Source organism: Lepidochelys olivacea, assembly GCF_965140295.1.
Source record: "Lepidochelys olivacea isolate rLepOli2 genome assembly, chromosome: 12".
Classification (NCBI taxonomy): domain Eukaryota; kingdom Metazoa; phylum Chordata; order Testudines; family Cheloniidae; genus Lepidochelys; species Lepidochelys olivacea.
This window is the reverse complement of record NC_140422.1, coordinates 37717839-37737641: the sequence shown is the minus strand read 5'-3', so window position 1 is coordinate 37737641 and position 19803 is coordinate 37717839. Positions and strand designations below refer to the sequence as shown.

The window sequence follows — 19803 nt, the reverse complement described above, 5'->3', positions numbered from 1 at the left end:
CCAGGCTCATGAACGTGCCGAGCCAGTGCTGACAAGGCCATGCCAGGGCGATCACGATAACCTATGCTTGGTCTCACTTGATCTTTGCTAGGACCCTGCTGATGAGAGGAATCAGAGGGAACACGTACATCAGGTTCCCTGACCAAGACAGGAGAAAGGCATCGGAAAGGGAGTCCTTGCCCAGGCCTTGCCGTGAACAATCCTCCAGCATTTCCTGTTTAGCCTGGTGGCGAAAAGGTCCACTTGGGGAGGTCCCCGCCTCTGGAAAATCATTCAGGCTACGTCCGGGTGGAGCGACCACTTGTGGTGAGAGAAGTCCCAGCTGAGCTGATCTGCTAGCGTGTTCTCGATGCCAGGGAAGTGACAAGCTTCCAGATGGACTTTGTGGCTGATGCAGAAGTCCCAGAGACAGAGTGCCTCTTGGCAGAGAGTCAATGAATGTGCTCCCCCCTTGCCTGCTGATGTAGAATATGGAGGCCATGTTGTCCATCAGGACTTTCTCCACCTTGACCGACAGGTGAGGTAGGAAGACTCCGTATGTCAAGCAGATTGCCCTGAGTTCTTTGACATTTATGTGTAACATCATCTCCTCCAGGGACCGTATGCCCCGGGTCTGGAGGTCGCCGAGGTGTGCACCCCAGCCGAAGTCCAAGATATCCGACACCAACTCAATGGAGTGATGAGGGGGAGGGGGTGTCGAACGGAACCCCCTCTAGGACCATCATGCAATCTGTCCACCATCGCAGTACCTTCGGGGGAATGAACGACCTTGTCCAGCTGACGACCTTGTCCAGCTGATCTCTGGACTGGGAATAGACTGTTGCCAGCCATTGCTGCAGGGGCCACATCCAGAGCCTGACATGGCAGACAACATATGTGCATTCTGCCATGTGACCCATCAGGTGCTGGCAAACCCTGGCCGTAGTTAGGGGGAAAGCGGAGACTTCCACGATGAGGTCCATCAATGTCTGAAACCCTTCTAGCGGCAGGAATGCTCTGGCACAGGTCAAGTTGAGCACTACTCCGATGAATTCTATCCTTTGCACCAGAACTAACAGACTTTTTGTTGTTCACCAGTAGGCCCAAGAAGTGGCATGTGGCTTGCAGCACCGCGACATCGTCTTGGACCTGAGACCTGGAGTTGCCCTTGACTCGCCACTGATCGAGGTACGGGTAGATCTGAATATCCTGATACCTGAGGTAAGCAGCCACCATCGAAATGCTCTTGGTAAACACTCTGGGTGCTGTCGCAAGGCCAAACAGGAGGACCGCAAACTGATAGGGTGGGGGCCCACCATAAACCGGAGGAAGCGTCTGTGACCTTGAAAGATCACTATGTGGAAGTATGTGTCCTTCAAGTCGAGGGCGGCATACCAGTCTCCCAGATCCAGGGAGGGGATGACAGAAGCCAAGGAGACCATGCAGAACTTTAGCTTCTTTAGATATTTGTTGAGGTCCCTCAGGTCCAGGATGGGCCACAGACTGCCCTTGGACTTTGGGATTAAGTAGTACCGGGAATAGAACCCCTTGTTCCTGTACTGGAGAGGAACTTCTTCCACCGCACCCAATTGCAGCAACCCCTTTACCTCCTGTGCAAGGAGACTCTTGTGAGAAGGGTCCCTGAAGAGGGATGGGAAAGGGGGATGGGAAGGGTGGGTAGAAGTAAACTGTAGGGTATAACCCTCTATCACAGTATTGAGGACCCAGCAGTCTGAAGTTATAGCTGTCCATGCAGGGAAGAAAAAAGAAAAGAAAAGGTGGTTGGAGAACAGCGGGACAGACGGATCCAGAGTAAAGTCTGGTAGGTCGCCCTCAAGCACACCCTCAAAACGCTTGCTTGCCCCATTGTTTATTGCGGGTCAAGCCCAACTGGGCAGAGAGAGGAGGCAGGTATCTCAGCTGGCGCTTGTAGCCCCTATTCTTCTTTGGGGGAGAGGGGGGGCTCCTGGCAGGGTTGACTCTTTTGTCCCTGAGATTGCTGCGGTTTGAACCGCTTACGGGCTGGACTGGGAACATACAGCCTCAGAGTTTACAGGGCAGTGCGGGAGTCCTTAAGGCCATGCAGTTTACTGTCCATCTGCTTGCAAATAGGGCCTGGCCATCGAAAGGGAGGTCTTGCATCAATTGCTGAGCCTCTGTTGACAGACCCGAAAGGAGCAGCCAGGACGCCCTTCGCATGGAGATGGCCGAGGCCCTGGTGTGAGCCGTGGAGTCTGCTGCGTCCAGGGCTGCTGGGAGGGTCGCTCTTGCAGCAGCCGTGCCCTCTTCAAGCATCGCCCAGAATTCCTTCTTGGACCCTTCAGGCAGTGAGACCTTGAATTTGGCCATAGACTGCCACATATTGTAGTCATAGCGGCCAAGGAGGGCTTGGTGTTGGTCACTCACCACTGAAGGCTGGAAGACAAATACATTTTTCACTCAAACAGGTCCAGTCTCTTCGAGTCTTTCTTCTTGGGTGTGGCCTCGGTTGACCCTGCTTCTCCCTCTGGTTAATGGCCTCAACTACGAGGGAGTTTGGGGCTGGACGAGTATAAAGATACTCATGGCCTTTAGCTGGCACAAAATTTTTGCACTCACCCCTTTTTGAGATGGGTAGTAGCAAGGAGGGGGTTTTCCATAGGGCATTAATTATTTTCGATACCCCCTCGTGTAGGGGTTAAGCTACTCTAGCAGGTGCCATGGAGCAAAGAACGTCGAACAGTGAGTCCGACGACTGCTTGGAGCCCCAGGTTAGAGGCAACCCTCTTCAAAAGCTCCTGATGAGCCTTGGCGTCATCTTGCACAACTGGATGTGGGGGACCCATAATCGGTTTATCCGGCGATGAGGTGGATGAAGCCAGCACCGAGGAATCCACCACATCCCCTGGTGGTCCAACTGGCTGCTCCCCTAGGTCTTCCCATGTGGAGCCTCCACCTCCAGAGGAGGGCAGGATGCTGCAGCCGATGGCTTATCTGAGGCCCCCTCCACTGACCGGGTGGCCACGGAAGGCTGGGTGAACCCCCAAGGATTCCAGGGGTACCACGCTGCCGGCCATTGGCCCAGAGGCCACGGGGTCAGGTGCGGTGCCAATGAGGTCGACAGTACCACTGGTGCTGGGGCCTGTCCTGCAACCAGGGACTCCTGATCAGCACCAGAGTCATACGCAGAGTGATCGCTGTGGAGTGACCACAACCAGCTGGCCTGGTGGCCCTCCTCAGTGCAGTGCCAGCCGCTGTGCCTCGACGCCAATCTGTCCGATTGGGACGAGTTCCTCCTGCAGAACCCTGGGGATCTTCAGAATTCTGCAGATCTGCGTCGACAGACCGGCAATCTATGCCTTACACTGCTTGACCTGTACCGAGATCTAGAGGGGAACCAGGAGTCAGAGCGGGCCTATCTTCGGTAAAATCTCCCTGATTGAGGGGATTCGCGTCTCAGTGACAGGTGCCAGCGGGAGGGTGAGCGGTGATCCCATTCCGCCGATCGGTCACAGGACCGGTGCCAAGTTTCTCCGTCGACCCCCTGCAGTGTAGACCCCGCGGGTAACTCGACCTAAGCTAAGTTATTCACGTAGCTGGAGTTGCATAGCATAGGTCAACTTACTGCGGAAGTGTAGACATAGCCTGAGTCTGAGCATACAAGCTCTAATGGATTCACCCATGGAGTTTCATTGTTGTGAGGTGGAGAGACTCTAGATTGGGATGTTGGAGGCAGCCATGGTCCTGCAGCATCAAGGCCAGGACCAGGGGCCGAGTCATAGGTGTGTCTGACAGGTCTAGAAGCGTTGTGAACCAGTGCTGACGTGGCCATGCTGATGCTATCAAGATTATTGATGCTCCCTCTCATCAGACCTGCAGCAGGACCTTGTGAATGAGCAGGAAGGGCGGGAATGTATACAGCAGGTGCCCCTTCCAAGGGAGAAGAAAGGCATCTCTGAGCAAGCCCAGGTTATGATTCAGGAAGGAACAGAACTGTTGACACTTCCTGTTGCACCGTGTCATGAACAGGTCTATCTGGGAAATCCCACCTTTGGAAGATGTTGATTGCGACATCTGGGTGGAGGGACCACTCGTAGCCATGAAAGGACCTGTTGAGGTGACTGGCCAGTTTGTTCTGCAAGCCCGGAAGGTACAATTCCTCCAAATGTATGGAGTGGGCAATGCAGAAGTCCCAAAGCTTGAGGGCTTCCTGACACAGGAGAGAGGAGTAAGCACACTCTGTCTGTTTATATAGAACACTGCTATGGTATTGTCCATCAATACCAATACACATCTGCCCTGTAGATAAGTGCGAAACATCTGGCAAGCAAGGCGAACCACATGTAGCTCCCTGACATTGATGTGCAGCAAAAGTTCTGCCTGGGACCAGAGACCTTGGGTCCTGAGTCTTCCTAGGTGTGCTCCCCATCCCATCGCTGACACATCTGTGACTAGGGACAGCGATGGTTGACGCCTGGAGAAGGGTATTCCCACACATACTGCTTGTGGGTCGAGCCGCCACCGGAGGGACTGGAGGAGTGAGTGTGACCAATTTGTCTAGGCAATCTCAGTTTGGCCTGTACACCTAGCTAGCCAAGACGGAAGGGCACGGAGTCGCAGCCTGCCATGCTGGACCACATATATGCAAGTAGGCATACGTCCGAGCAGTTTCAGGCAGTTTCACACTGTAGTAGTGGGGAATCTTCTGAGAAATCTCTATGATGGCACCCATGGTGAGGAAGCGAGCTTCTGGGAGGAATGCCCCGGCCTGACCGGAGTCTAGGAGAGCTCCGATGAACTCTATCCTCTGAGTGGGAGTTATGGTTGACTTTTCCATGTTCAGAATGAGGCCATGTCTGTAGAATGTCATCCGCACCAGGCTCATGTGGTCCTCCACTTGGACCCGGGAGCGACCCTTGATTAGCCAGTCGTCTAGATACGGGAATACTTGCACTTGCCACTTCCGCAGGAAGGCTGCCATGACCACTATGCACTTGGTGAACACCCGAGGAGCTGCCGAGAGGCCAAAGGGGAGGATTGTGAAGTGATAGTGGGTGTCGTTGACCACACTCCGCACTGAAGTGCTGGGCCTGGGGTCGGACGTCGCCTGTGCCGGCTGGGGACAAAGGGCTGATTCCATGAGGAATAGTTTCAGCCTAAAGTCCCTCTCCTTCTTGGTCCTGGGTCAGAAGTCTCTGCAGATCTTACACTTATCCGTTTGATGAGCTTCCCTCAAGCACTTCAGACAGGAGTCGTGTGGGTCTCCCTTTGGCATAGGCTTCAGATAGGACCCGCATGGTCTGAAACCCTGAGACCAAGGCATGCCCCGGTCCCCGGGAAGGGAAACGTGGGGCGGAACACCCCAACCGAAACTTGTCTAAACTAACTAAGACTATTTGAACTAATACACGAAGATTTTTAACTATTTACAGGTAATGAGAAAAAGTCCACGATGGGATCGCTGGCTGTTAGCAAGAGAGGAGCTGTTCCAATTACCTACCGTCACTGGTGGCAAAAGGAACTGAAGAGGCGAAGGGTCAGCAGGGACCTATATACATCGCCATGAAGGAGCAACTCCAGAGGACTCCACAGCCGACCGGACAGATACCGCTGGGGAAAAACCCTCCGGCGACTGTGCATGTGGTGCGCATACACCTAGTTGGAATCAACATGAGCAATCACTCGAGGAAGTGCAATCTACACTCATGATAAAGCACACAGCATTTCAGTATTTGTTCAACAATTCATAACACAAAAACTGAGTCTGAATTTATGAAGGCTTCATATACCTAAAATAAAGGAAATGGAAAAGGTTAAATTCAGAAGTACCTGTATCCAGCTCTAATATTCAGAATCAGGATCTAACTCTAGTTTAGGAGAGTGCTTCTGTGCATCTTAAACTAGCACGAATGATAAAATATCAAAAACCAAAACAGAAGAATTGGTCTAAAAGGTTTTCAGTGCCGAATTGTGCTGCATCTAAGTACAAAGAATGATACAGGTCCACCTCGTCTGGAGCACGAATACACACACATGACACACAGCGTGGCTTGGCCAGCAAGGTAGGTAATCGATATAAATCTGTAACTCCATGATCCACCAAAAGAAGAATCAACATCAAACTTTTCATACATGTCTCTGAAGTGTTCGTGTGACAAATGAGGAAGTTTACTAACTAGACCAAGAATTCATTCAGACTGAATCCAAGAGAAACTAAAATTCTACTATTCTGGGTGACATGGATATGGGGAAAGATACACAACTTGACTACTCTCAGCACTCCAGTCTTTGATATGTTAACCAGCTTCAAAAAGATTAAATTAAAATAGTCCTTCCTTACATTCCAACAGCACTGTCAAATATGCGATCACCTTCCAAAGAATGACTGTGCTACTACTGCAGTGTCTTTGGATTTTCATCCATCCCTTTATTAGGAGCCACAGTATTTCCCCTGGCATGGAGTATCACAGAAACAAATATACACTAAACTCCTCCAAGGAACAGCTGCAATTCTAAGGACATAATCACTAACTTCCTTCTCTTTCAAAGTCATCTGAATAATGCTACTAACCTTCACCAGTCTAAATTGCACTGTATTTTTTAAAGGTTTAATTTTTTTTAATATGAAAATTATTTTAAGGTGTACTTCGTTATGAAAAATACAATTTATCTTACAAGAACAAGACATTCTCCATATAGTTTTGAAGGTTTTTCCCATTTTATTTTTGTAACATTCTGGAAACTTGGAGATCTATTTTTTCACACTGAAGATAGTCCTTTTCCATTTTGCAATACTGGTTTTATTCCCCCATTTTGCAAACAGACCTAAAATGAACATGATAGATTTTGTTCAGCGCAGATCATAGACCCAATCAACCAATCTTTTCCCATGCATTAACATCAGTGGGATGACTTGTGTGATTAAGAAATGTTCACATGAGGGTTGAACAATCATGCCGTTTCAGGAGCTGATTTTCATGTAAAAATCCCACTGATTTTTAAAAGGAACTCTGTGTAGGCTGCAGCTACAGATTTGGGCCCATCGCAATTAAGTTAAAATAGCTTTGTTTGTACACCAGTTTTGTTGACAGAGAACTGCAGAGGTCCGGGAGCTGCATTTCTTAGTTCACTGATTCTACTGGCGCCAGTCCAGCAAAGCACATAAGCATGTGTGTAAGGCTAGTTACTCCTATTGTAGTTGATAGAAAATATTTTTTTTTCATATTATATATAGTTTAATTACTTTTTTCCCTAGGATTCTAGTTGTAGATTCTGTTTCTATAGACTGGATTTTTTCCCCCCCGTGTTTTGTTTTTTCTTAAAGACCTTCGATGCAGCAATTTATCTTACATTCTTTTATCTTATTCCTGAATTACAACTGTACTCTAATTCTGTTTTCTTGCTGCAATGCTTTGCAAATCCATTTAAATTAACCTTTCTCTTAACTTTTAATGTTCCATATCACTGGAATGCAAAACAACTTGAAAACAAAAAGAAACATTTGTCCAGAAATATAGTTCTTGAACTCCTTGAACTGGGGACATCCAAAGCCAAAAGGCATTCCAGTTGGCACACTGGAGATACATACTAGAAGAATAAATCCTATTAATCAAAACCTAACCCACCCTGTTGACAGATTTTACTTGATTAGAGGACAAACAACACCTCATATAAAAATAAAAACAAGTTTGCAAATCCCACCTAGTGGTGGAACTGTGTCATGCTGTTTTTGTTTTCTATTTAGCAACCTTAGTCAAATGCTACAAACACTGCTTTTTGGAAACAAAAAAAATTAAGTTCACAGACGCTACCTACTTAGTATGCTGGAGGAGAGACTATGGAGAATAATTCCATTTTTAAAAGGTGACACCACCCCCTTTCCCTTGTCAACATGAGCAAATCTTCCTATTCATGGGTGTCACTCGAGATCTTTTGACAATGGTGCGCAATGCATTTAGCCTTGCAGTCCATGTTCTGTACAGAAAAATATAACAACCTTACAGTTTTAATCAGGGGTCGGCATAGTTAACCAATTAACGAGAAGCCCCTATGATAAAGAATCAACCACACCCAGTCTACATGTGTGCCAAATTCCAGGTACAAATCAGACTCACCACCACCACCACAAAGAGAACAGAGAACTTCCTCCACTTCTCATCCAAGTGCACAGCAACAGGGTTGACCAACTCAAAGAGCTCAATCTCACATGCTGGGCAATCTAATCTACCGACTGGATACTTTGAGGTTTGGGAAGAGGTATTGGTAGCAAGTTAGTGGCAAATACCAGTTTTCATTATGATCTAGGATAAAGTAATATATAACTTCAGTTTTACAGTGTGAACAGCATCTTTGTAACAGTTTAAAGAGAAGGAAATCTTGGTAAACTACAATTAGCTATGGGCTGATTTTTTTCACTGTATGATTGGAAGCCATTCATTTGAACAGCTTTTACCTAGATTAGTCCAGTTGAAAAAACTGGGTAACACCAGGGTGCTAACCAAAAAAAAAAAAAATGCTGTATCTAGGTTGAATTTTTCCAGGGAACATGTTTTAAAAGATATACAAACATGAGTTTCATTGCACTATCAGCTCCGTATATTTAGTTAGTAAATCTATGAACCACCTCTCTTCTGTCTGAACATGCTCCAAGTTTGCAGCTTTCTGTTTAAGTGATATCAAGTGTTGCACTACAGCAAACTGAAGGAACTACCTTAAATTCTCCAAAATCTTATGGGAGCTAATGAAAGTTTTGGTTGCATGTTACCTCAAAAGTAAGGGATTGCTGATGGCCATACTATGGAAAAATGATGAAGGCAGAGACAGAGAGCCAGTCAGATTCTGGACAGAGTGAGTTAGAGGCTGAATGACGTCAGACAAGACAAGACTCAGAAAACCAAAACAATACACATTCTCCTACTAATAAGATATTTATTACATTACTGTAGTACTGTTCTTGGCTATTTTAAGGCTCTATACAGTTAAACACAATTCTGTTTACAGCCTAAGAACATCTTTCTATTCCACTAATTTTGAAAAAAAAAAAAATGGGGGGGCGGTTTAATTCATATTAACAGTAATATTATGGAACCATCAAATTCCTGGCTTCATAGATAAGGTTGAAAACCACATATTTTTAAACAGCAGTCACTAAGCATTAAGAAAATATTTTCTAAGTCTTTTTTATTAATTTTTAATGATTGCAAGCCTTATTTGTATGTATTTACTGTCTTTAAGTCCCTTTTTAAAAACCTACCAACATCTCATGGAAAACTCAGTAACATTCTGCTTAGAAAGAATTCCTCATGTGTCAGATTTTCTGTGACTTCTTTATCTGCTCCTTTCTACTAAGTGTTCTGAAGATTAATCTTTTTTGTTTCTCAAGACTCCACCTGTTCATGCAGCTTGTTTGCTACCCAAGATTATAATCTTTTAGAGTAACATCAAATCCATCTGCACTGCAGTTAGTTGGTGTGTCATCAGGTGGGAGTCAAGAGGAACAGAGCAACTGTGGGAACAAGACTTCAGTTTTTATGCAATGTATTTAGTGAAAACATCAAAAGCACATGAAATAGTCATTTTTCAATATTTTGTAGTTTTCCCAAGAGGTGTCAGCAAGTCTTCAAGAATAACAAAACAAAAAAATAAAACCAAGAAAGAATGTTGGAAAAGTTCTACTTAATAAAGATAGAAATCAGATTCAGAATACAACAAATTTCTGCTCTGAAAGCTAATAATGTAGTGAGGTCCGTGATTTATTACAAATCTCCTTGAAACTTCTGCTTCATTTCCCTAATGAGAATTTTAAAAACTTGGAAACTACACATTGGCATTAAAAAAAAAAAGGAGGAAAGCATGAGTTATCCCAATAAATCAGCATGTTCAGCTTACAAGGGAAAACAATAGAAAGTTGAGCTTCAAGCTGCCAATTTTTACATAAGTGAGACTCCTGGCTCTATAAAACATCAGTTGCATAGCCAGATTATACTATATCACTCAATCTTATAAACAAGCCTTGTGTAATTTTGTTCTGGTCTCTGCAGCAGAAGCAGGTAGTATGACATTCCAAATCATAATCTAGGATGGCCTGATCTAGGATGCTTAGCTATGAACTCTGCTGCTTCACTATAGTTGTCAGATGCCACCACAAGGTGACTCAGGAAAAAAAAATTGCTCATGTCCAAGTCACCCTTGTTCTCATTACAAGATGGCCTAGACTCACTTGAAACCGACATACCTTAGGGAACGAATTTATATAACAAGTATTTTAAAATAGCAAAACATCATAGAGCAATAAAATTGATGTGTGAATTTATAATTTATACACTCTACTATATAATATTGTAACAAATGAACCTCAATTTTGGCAAATCTGTATCACATTAATACAAGCAGCTAATCACCAAATAAAATACATAAACAACATTCAAAGTTGCTTTGAGGGGAAAGAGGAGATATCATAACCTTAAAGAATTTACTGGGGGGAAAGGGGAAAGTCTGTGTTGCTGGCACACAACTAAGATATTGTTGTGAAATGTAACACCATCTGGTTGACATAGCTCTTCTATCGGCACACAATGGTTTTATTACAATGGAGGAACTGGTATTACTGTAATGGCAGGAGGAGACAGGGGTTGAAGGATCTCATTCAGGTGTAGAATCTGTAAATCTGTGTCTGAAATACCAACTGAAGTTGGAAGTTCTCCACCGCCATCTGTGTTTTAAGGAGGGGGAGAACATAAAGAGAGAGTCCTACAACAGAACAGTGAATGCAGGTTTTTAATTAGAAATAATCAACAAGTGGAACCGGTTTCTTTGAGATGAGAGATAGGGTCTTTAGTGATACATCCTATCACAGTGAAACTGAGCCAGCCATTAACAAAGCTGGGCTGGCTCAGAACCAGGTCTGGATCCTTTCCAAGTGAATGAGTCTCTGGTATTTAGCTGACAGCTCTTCACCTACTCTCCAGAAGATTTGTTAAAGCAGAAATGATCTGTAAGTTAAATACATGTGTCCTTTGAGAATATACTCCTATTTTTCTTTTTGGTTACATAGCCCAGAAATTGAACTGAATTTCAGGGAAAGTCAATGTTTTCTTAACAACAAAGCTGAAGATGTTCCTAAAAATTCATTACTTGCTGTCAAAAATTTAAAACTTTTTTAAGTTGATGTACTATACCTGTCACTCATATTTCATTAAAATAATTAATGGAGGGAATGCTTCTGTTTGTAGGGTATTATGCTAACTATCTTTAATTAAAATCAAAGGACAAAAGTAATTCTACAAAATAGAAAAACCAAACTGAATGCTTTAAACACACTCAGACACAGCTATACCAAGTATCTCTTCCCCCTACCTACTCCCCTGAGCAGCGAAGAAGCTATTACCTTTTAGCTAGCCACACACTAGCTGGAAATCATTGGATTCGGAATCCACTTTCTCTAATATTTAATAACAAATGCACAAACTATTTAAGATCATTTAGTTCACAGTTATAATTCTGAAAAGTATATGTGAAGCAGGGTAGCAGGGGCCTCATCACCTAAAATGTTTTCAGACTACCAGAAAAACAGACACAAAAATCTGAAATCCTAAAGTGAGAGATTAACTGCTAAACTTCATAGGAATGCCTACAGCAGACATGCATGGCCTTACAGAGAGAACGCAGCCTCAGGTTGAACACTAAATTCATTAGAGAATTAAAACAGTATAATTAGAAAAACCTACTGATGAAGGATAATGCTCACTGGATATCCATCAATAGGTTCCTAACCAGGTCACATACTTGTGAATAAATCTTTTAAATGTATGCTTTGTGTATAAAGCCCATTATAAGGGGACAGTTTTAAATTATATACAGGACCCTGAATTTCTTTCTAAAAAAATCTGTATTTAACAGAAACATGTATATACATAGTTTGAATAATAAGAAAGGAAGTCCCTGTAACAATAGATAAAGATAAAGGGTAGGTGACGGGATACTTGAAATGTTTTAACATACAACATTTCAGCACCTGTCATACAAGACCACAGTCTGATAAATGCAGCTTAGCTATTAAGGGAATTACCTATTGCTGACAATTATTTCTTAAGATCATAGACAATTATGAGGTACCTGTTTCAAAGAAAGAATAATCCTGACAATTATGGATCCCCCATGAGTAACTTCTATCGCCAGTAAAGCAGGAGAGGCCAAAATTTTTTTAAAAGGGTGCCTAAAGTTAGATTCCAAACTTCATAGTTAGGTACCTAAATAAGCGGCCTGTTTTCAAAAGTACTGGGCTCTCAACTGCTCCCGAAGTAGTCAGTTGGGCTGCGTGTGACCAGCAGGCTATCCAGTAGTAGATTAAAGTTGAAGTTGAAGCCTAGACAAATTCAAACTAGAAATAAAGATGCGTTTGAACCATTGAAACAGTTTACCAAGGAACTGGTATCCATCATTTGAAGTCTTTAAATCAAGACTGGATGTCTTTCTAAAATATATACTCTACTTCCACCACAAGTTACTGGGCTCAATGAATGCAGGAATTACTGGGCAGAATTATATGGCTTGTGTTATGCAGTAAGTAAGAATGATCACATGATTGTAATGGTTCCTTCTGTCTGTAAAATATCTGAATCTATGGGGGTTTTTTAAGGTATCAGTATTTCGTCCAGTCTGGTTTAGCAACTTCATTAACAACCTGAGAGAGGGTGTAAACAACATGTTAATGAACTGTTTGCCATTACTAAATTGATGAGAGCTGCAAACACCCCTCAGGCCAGAAATGCAAAAATGGAAGCGTGTATCTTGAGGGAAATATAAGCTGAAAGACATATTTATTTATAAAGTAGTAATGCTGAAGGGGAACCAGACATGACAGTGGTCAGAAAATTGGACAGATATTTGCAGTTCAACATGACAGTAAAAGAAGGACAAAGTTGTTGTTTTTTTAACCTGTACATTCATGGGCCTCACAGTATGAAGCAAGGTGGTAATAGCTTTTTTATATAATGCTTTAGTCCACCGAGAACATAGTGTTTATTTCTGAGTACCATGGGTCAGAAAAATATTCACAAACTAGTCGGAGTTCAGAGAAGAGTAATGAAAACGATCAGAGGCTGGAAAAATTGACTTATGAAAGCAAAGTTAAATATGTTTATCTTGGCTACAAATTGACCAAGGAGGAGATGGACTATGAAAACACTCTATAAATATTACAAAGTTGTAAACAAGGATAGAGATTAATTATTTAGGTCAAATTATTTATGGGAGCATATCTAGGAAAACTGAATGAAATTACGAATGGGGAAAAATTAGGCTCATCATTACACAAAACCCTTTGACAGTCAAATCTATTAGACTGGACTAATCCTCAAAGTGAAGGGTGGACTACCAATGCTTCAGACATTTAAAACCATACTGGACAATGCACAAGTCAATATACTGTAGGTCAAGTCTGCATTTGCAGTGAAATGGATCAGATGATTTAATAGGTATTTTCCATCTCTAACCTCTATGATTCTATCTGAGAAATAAACACTAGATATTATTCTCCTGAGAACTTTTAGGGAACAGCCACATGTAACTAAGCAATTCTGTTTAATTTGTAATAGATAAAAGTAAAATGAGATGTGATTAGAATGATATGGCCTAAACAATCAATAAACACATTAACTAGACATTTTAATATAAAATAAAGGAAATAAAAGCTTAAAAAACACATCTAATATTTGATGCGACTTTTCCAAAGGAAGGATGAATCAATCAGTCTGAATCAAAACGAAATGTGGAAATAGTTCCAAGCCATTCATGTACCAATGTGATATGTTTAGTCTCAGTCTAAACAGAAGTAACGTCATGAACTGGCACAGCAATTGCCTTCAAGATGAATTAATTCTACATTCTAACCAAAATGCCAAGCTCCTGACAGGTATACATAAAGCTGCAGAGCTTGGTATTGCCAGAGAGATGGATTTGGGATAGTATTGAAAAGGTACATTGGTTTATTGATGACTGGCCTGTTCTTTTCTTACCATCGCACTTTATTGCACGTCTGTGTAGCACCAAGGGGAGAACCCGCCACCATGGGGACTTGGATAGGGCTATGCTGTTTGTTCATGACGAGGTCCAATTTCTCTTCCAACGATTTGCAGGTAGCCTCTAGTGCCAGCAGCTTTGCCTCAATGCTATCCAGTCGTAGGCATATTGTCTGGTTAATGGAATACAGGAACGACTGAGGAGGAGAGAAGGCAAAAAGAGCCATTTTTAGAAACTTACAAATTTATCTTAAGGAACATACGTATAGCAAGAGCCACCTAAATATGATTGGCAAACAATTCAAGGGACACTATCAACCTTTCTAGTCACAAAATTTGACCATCCTTAAAACTGATGAAATCCAGCAGCATTATTACCATTCATAGACTTCCTGTAATTCTTCATTTAGAAGCCAACAGCATCCAAACTGAACAATTTTTTACCTAATCATCTTATTAAAGTGACTTCACCTGCCACACCAAAGTTTAAGATGACAAGCCAAAACATTTTGCTCGCTCTCGTGCATAAAAAAGAAAAGATTATAAACATGCTTCAACACACGAATGGGTAAGTTTGATAAGATCTCCCCAAAAAGATAAAGTTAGCTGCTTACAAATGTGTAGAATGATCATATCAATACATTAAAACAAATAACATAACCTCAAAGGCAACAAGTGTAGCTAACTTTAATTCTATATCAAACAGCTAACTTGGACATATGCAAAGAAAGAAACAAGATCTGTTTTCCTAAGCAAATATATCCATTTTTGAAAGGCATATTCTGCAAGATTTTTCTGGAGGAAATTATGTAATTAAACAGTGATAATTAGGGCTGTGAAGCGATTAAAAAAATTAATCGCACAATTAAAAAAATTAATCACAATCACACTGTTACACGATAATAAAATACCATTTATTTAAATATTTTTGGAAGTTTACGACATTTTTAAATATATTGATTTCAATTTCAACACAGAATACAAAGTGTACAGTGCTCACATTATATTTATTTTTTATTATAAATATTTAGACTGTAAAAATAAAAGAAATAGCCTTTTTCATTTCACTTAATGCAAGTACTGTAGTGCAATCTATTTATCAGAAAAGTTGAACTTACAAATGTAGAATTATGCACAAAATAATAACTGCATTCAAAAATAAAACAATATCAAACTTTAGAGCCTACAAGTCCACTCAGTCCGACGTCTTGTTCAGCCAATCGCTCAGACAAACAAGTTTATTTACGTGTGCAGGAGATAATGCTGCCCACCTCTTGCTTACTATGTCACCTGAAAGTGAGAACAGGCATTCGCATGGCATTGTTGTAGTTGGCGTTGCAATGCACAGTTGCCAACTTTCATGTGGTAAATAAGCACCCCAACATTCATAATAAGTCAAAAATCAAGCTAATCCCATTTCAAAACAAGGCCAAAACAAGCCAATCCCTAAGAACCTCAACACTCTATGTGACTAGATTCCCCCAGCATGCAGTCTGGGACTGTGGTGGGCCCGCTATGCACCCCTAACTCTCTCCCCTCCTTACCTGCCCCCTTGCCCCTGCTTGCCGGGAGCCGATCAAAAAAAAAGAAGCAACAAGCTACAAGTGAAAAACTGGCCAACAAGCAACTCACAAGCCAATTAAGCCAAACACAAGCCCAATTTCTGCATTTTTTTCGTGGGTTTGGCATGTCTGGTTGCAAGATATTTACAGGCCAGATTCATCTGTCCCTTCATGCTTCAACCACCATTCCAGAGGATATGCGTCCATGCTAATGATGGGTTCTGCTCAATAACAATCAAAAGCAGTGCAAACCAATGCATATTCATTTTCATCATCTAAGTCAGATGCCATCAGCAGAAGGCTGATTTTCTTTTTTGGTGATTCGGGTTCTGTAGTTTCTGGAGCACTTCTGAAAGCATGCTCCACACCTCATCCCTCTTAGATTTTGGAAGGCACTTCAGATTCTTAAACCTTGGGTTGAGTGCTGTAGCTATCTTTAGAAATCTCACATTAATACCTTCTTTGAATTTTGTCAGATCTGCACTGTAAGTGTTCTTAAAACGAACAATATGCTGGGTCATCATCCGAGACTGTTATAACATGAAATATATTTCAGAATGCGGGTAAAACCCAGAGCAGGGGACATACAATTCTTCCCCAAGGAGTTCAGTCACAAATTTAATTAACGTAGTATTTTTTTAACGTGCGTCATCACCATGGAAGCATGTCCTCCGGAACAGTGGCCAAAGCATGAAGGGGCATACGAATGTCTAGCTATCTGGCACGTAATTACCTTGCAATGTCGGCTACAAAAGTGCCATGCAAATGCCTGTTCTCAGTTTCAGGTGTCATTGTAAATAAGAAGCAGGCAGCATTATCTCCTGTAAATGTAAACAAACTTGTTTGCCCTAGCAATTGGCTGAACAAAAAAGTAGGACTGAGCGGACTTGTAAGCTCTAAAGTTTTACATCGTTTTGTTTTTGAGTGCAGTTACATAACAAACAAACAAAAAATCTACGTTTGTAAATTGCACCTTCACAATAAACAGTTGAAACTTGTATGAGGTGAACTGAAAAAATACTATTTCTTCTGTTTATCATTTTTACAGTGCAAGTATTTGTAATTAAAATAATATAAAGTGAGCACTGTACACTTCGTATTCTGTGTTGTAATTGAAATAAATATATTTGAAAATGTAGAAAAACATTCAAAATATTTAATAAATTTCAATTAGTATTCTATTGTTTAACAGTGTGATTAAAATAGTGATTAATAGTGATTAATTTTTTTTAATTGCAATTAATTTTTTGAGTTAATAGCGTGAGTTAACTGCAATTAACTGACAACCCTAGTGATAATAAAATATGCCTTGAATTGACTTTAAGAAACAGCCAGCATGCCACCTAGTGGCCTCCATCTAAAATTAAATTTACACAGCTAGCCTAGCTTACAGAAAACATTGTATAAAATGAGCAGTATAGAACTGTTTGATAATGCTGCTGAGCAGCTTGCACTCTTAATTTGGGAAGACTTGTCTGATCTTCACAGATTCTAGGGCAATCTTAAGAAGGTAAGACTATATACGCCAATCTGTGTAGCAGCAGAATATTATCTACGTGTTTGTTGGTGCTCAAGACTGAAACATTACCAATACTCACTACCAATAAGAAACACATGTGGGAGAGATGGGGAAGGTCTGTGAGCACAGGGAAATCAAGTCAAATGTGGCTGGCCTGATTCAAAGAAAACTATAATTTTAAAAGAGTTTTTAAAAGGTAACCAAGCTGATTTGGCTCTGGAAGATAATGAGGTACTTAGCCATCCTCCAGCTTTTAAGCCATATGAGCGTTTGTGCTAACTACCAATAAAACACACACCAATTTCTTCCAAGAGAAAACTGACAAAATCTGATGAGACTTTCCCCCTCCCCCATAGCTTGCCTTTCCTTCCCCTCCTACAATTCTCTCCTTTTCTCCTGTCAGGGAGGCAGAAGGTTCTCATCTTCTCTCCTCCGCTAATCCCAGTGACCTCATCTCATCCCATCCCATCTCCTGATCTTCTTCATGCCTACTCTCATCCCCTCCTTTATTCTTCTCATTCACCTCTCACTCTCCTCTGGCTCTTTCCCCATACAAACAAGCAGTATTCAGTCTCTCCCATCTTAAAAACTCCCACCCATGACCCAGCTTGCCTTTCCCATTACTACCCCACTTCCTTTCTCCCTTTCAACTCTAAGATCCCTGAATGTGCTGTTTACAATCACTGTCTGAAGTTCCGCTCCGGTTCCATTTTAGACCCTCTCCAATCTGGCTTTCGTTCCTTGCGTGCCACTGAAACTTTTCTCGCCAAAGTCTTTAATGATATATTCCTAGTTAAAGCTCAAATCAGTATTTCATCTTCATCTCCTTGACCTGTCACAGCTGCTTTCAACACGTCAACCATGCACATATTCTTGAAATCTTGTCCTCACTTGGCTTCTTTGACTTCCACTCATGGTTCTCTTCCTACCTCTAATCACTTCTTCACTGTGTCCTTAGGAGGGTCTTCCTCATCCCCCTCTACAGCTTTCCATGTGGGATCCACAGAACTCCGTACTTGTCCCCTTCTCTTTTCCCTCTGCACCTCATCTCTGGGTGATCTCATCCGCACAAAACAAATTCAACTAACATTTCTATGCTGATGACTCACAGATCTACCTCTCTACTCCAGATCTGTCTCAGCTAGAATCCAGGCCTCTCTCTCTCTGATCTCCTTAAGGATATCTATCAATCAGCTCAAGCTCAACATAGCTAAAATGAGTTCTTCTCCCCCTTCCCCCCAAGGCCTCCCCGCTACCTGCTTTCTCAATCACTACGGACACCACCACCTAGATTGTAAGCCCTTTTTATTTTCCTGTGTTTTTTCTGCCTCGTACAGTGGGGTCCTGATCCATAACTCATAGCACTGTAGTCATATAAATAATGATAAATAATTAAAATAATAATAATTCTAAAACATTTCCAAAAAGGGTAACCACCCGCCCGCCCTCCCAGTTCACATTTAAATATACTGTTAATATTTTATTTTCCATCCTCTGTTTTTAACGTCCTTTTTCCCCCAAAGAAAAGCAATTGCATGTATCTGATCTTCTGAACAACAGAAAAGTATACTATCACAACCTTAATAGAGGGATCCTGGCAGTTAATTTCTATCCGTTGGCGTTTCAGAGCAGGCTCTACATCTTCATCTGTCACCTCATGATTCTCCAATACAACTGCAAGCAAAAGTAAGCATGGTCACACCACAATTCTGGGGGCAAAATAAATTATGAAGACAGTGAAGTGACTAACTGAAAGAATCCAGCAGCACAGAGAAAAACAGCTCTAGCCTGACTTAGCTTTATGCAGAGCAGTTATTTGTTTACTTATTTTAAAATGTAACAACAATGGGTAAGCACTCTACTTAGCACTTCATAAGAAAAGCACCTTTTGAACACCGAATATTTCAATTATTTGATCCATTATATGCTCTCATATTTCTCTCTGAAACAACGTCAGTCCTAAGTATTAAAATACATAACCTGGACTAATGAAAATATCCAGCACTGTACATATTTGGTATGTCCATGTACAACTTAAGTATGATGTGTTGCATATTAGCTTCTTAAATATCTCATGTAAATTATCTAGAAAAAATAATGGTGAGCTTATCTCAAGGGAGAGAAACTACTGCAATACTGGTAATTCGCTTACTTTTGAATGAGGAAAATCATCTCAATATTATGAGAAATTATGAAATAATTCTAATGGCGTATTCATAAAGAGAAACATTGAAATGCTGAGTGCAGCATGTCATGATATATCTTGATTTTAGTAAAAGCTTTTGACAGTCCCACATGACATCCTCATAAGCAAAGTTGTTCTAGATGGAATTGGTTGAAAGACCAAACTCAAAGACTAGTTATCAATGGTTCGCTATCAAACTGGGGAGACATATCTAGTGGCATCCCACAGGATCTGTCCTGGGTTCAGTACTATTCAATATTTTCATTAATGTCTTGGATAATGGTGTGGAGCATATGTTTATAAAAGTTGCAGATGATACCAAACTGGGAGGGATTGCAAGCACTTTGGAGGACAGGATTAGAATTCAAAATTACTGTGACAAATTGGAGAATTGATCTGAATTCGACAAGATGAAATTAAATAAAGATAAGTGCAAAGTACTACACTAGGGAAGCTAAAAATCAAATGCACAACTACAAAATAAGGAATAACTGGCTAGATGGTAGTACTGATGAGACGGATCTGGGGGTTATAGTGTATCACAAATTGAAAATGAGTCCA

The 19803-nt window shown here is 41.7% G+C and overlaps 1 protein-coding gene across 3 annotated transcripts in view; it reads right to left on the bottom strand.

The window, feature by feature from the left end:
• BANP (BTG3 associated nuclear protein) overlaps nt 1-19803 on the bottom strand; it is a 272200-nt gene that overhangs the window by 198790 nt on the left and 53607 nt on the right. For all 3 annotated transcript variants that reach the window (XM_084644987.1, XM_084644986.1, XM_084644988.1), the window contains 2 exons: nt 18637-18731; nt 13974-14173 (listed from right to left, as the gene is read on the bottom strand). In XM_084644987.1, the coding sequence (XP_084501113.1) occupies nt 13974-14173; nt 18637-18731 (295 nt within the window). The remainder of the gene's footprint in view (nt 1-13973; nt 14174-18636; nt 18732-19803) is intronic.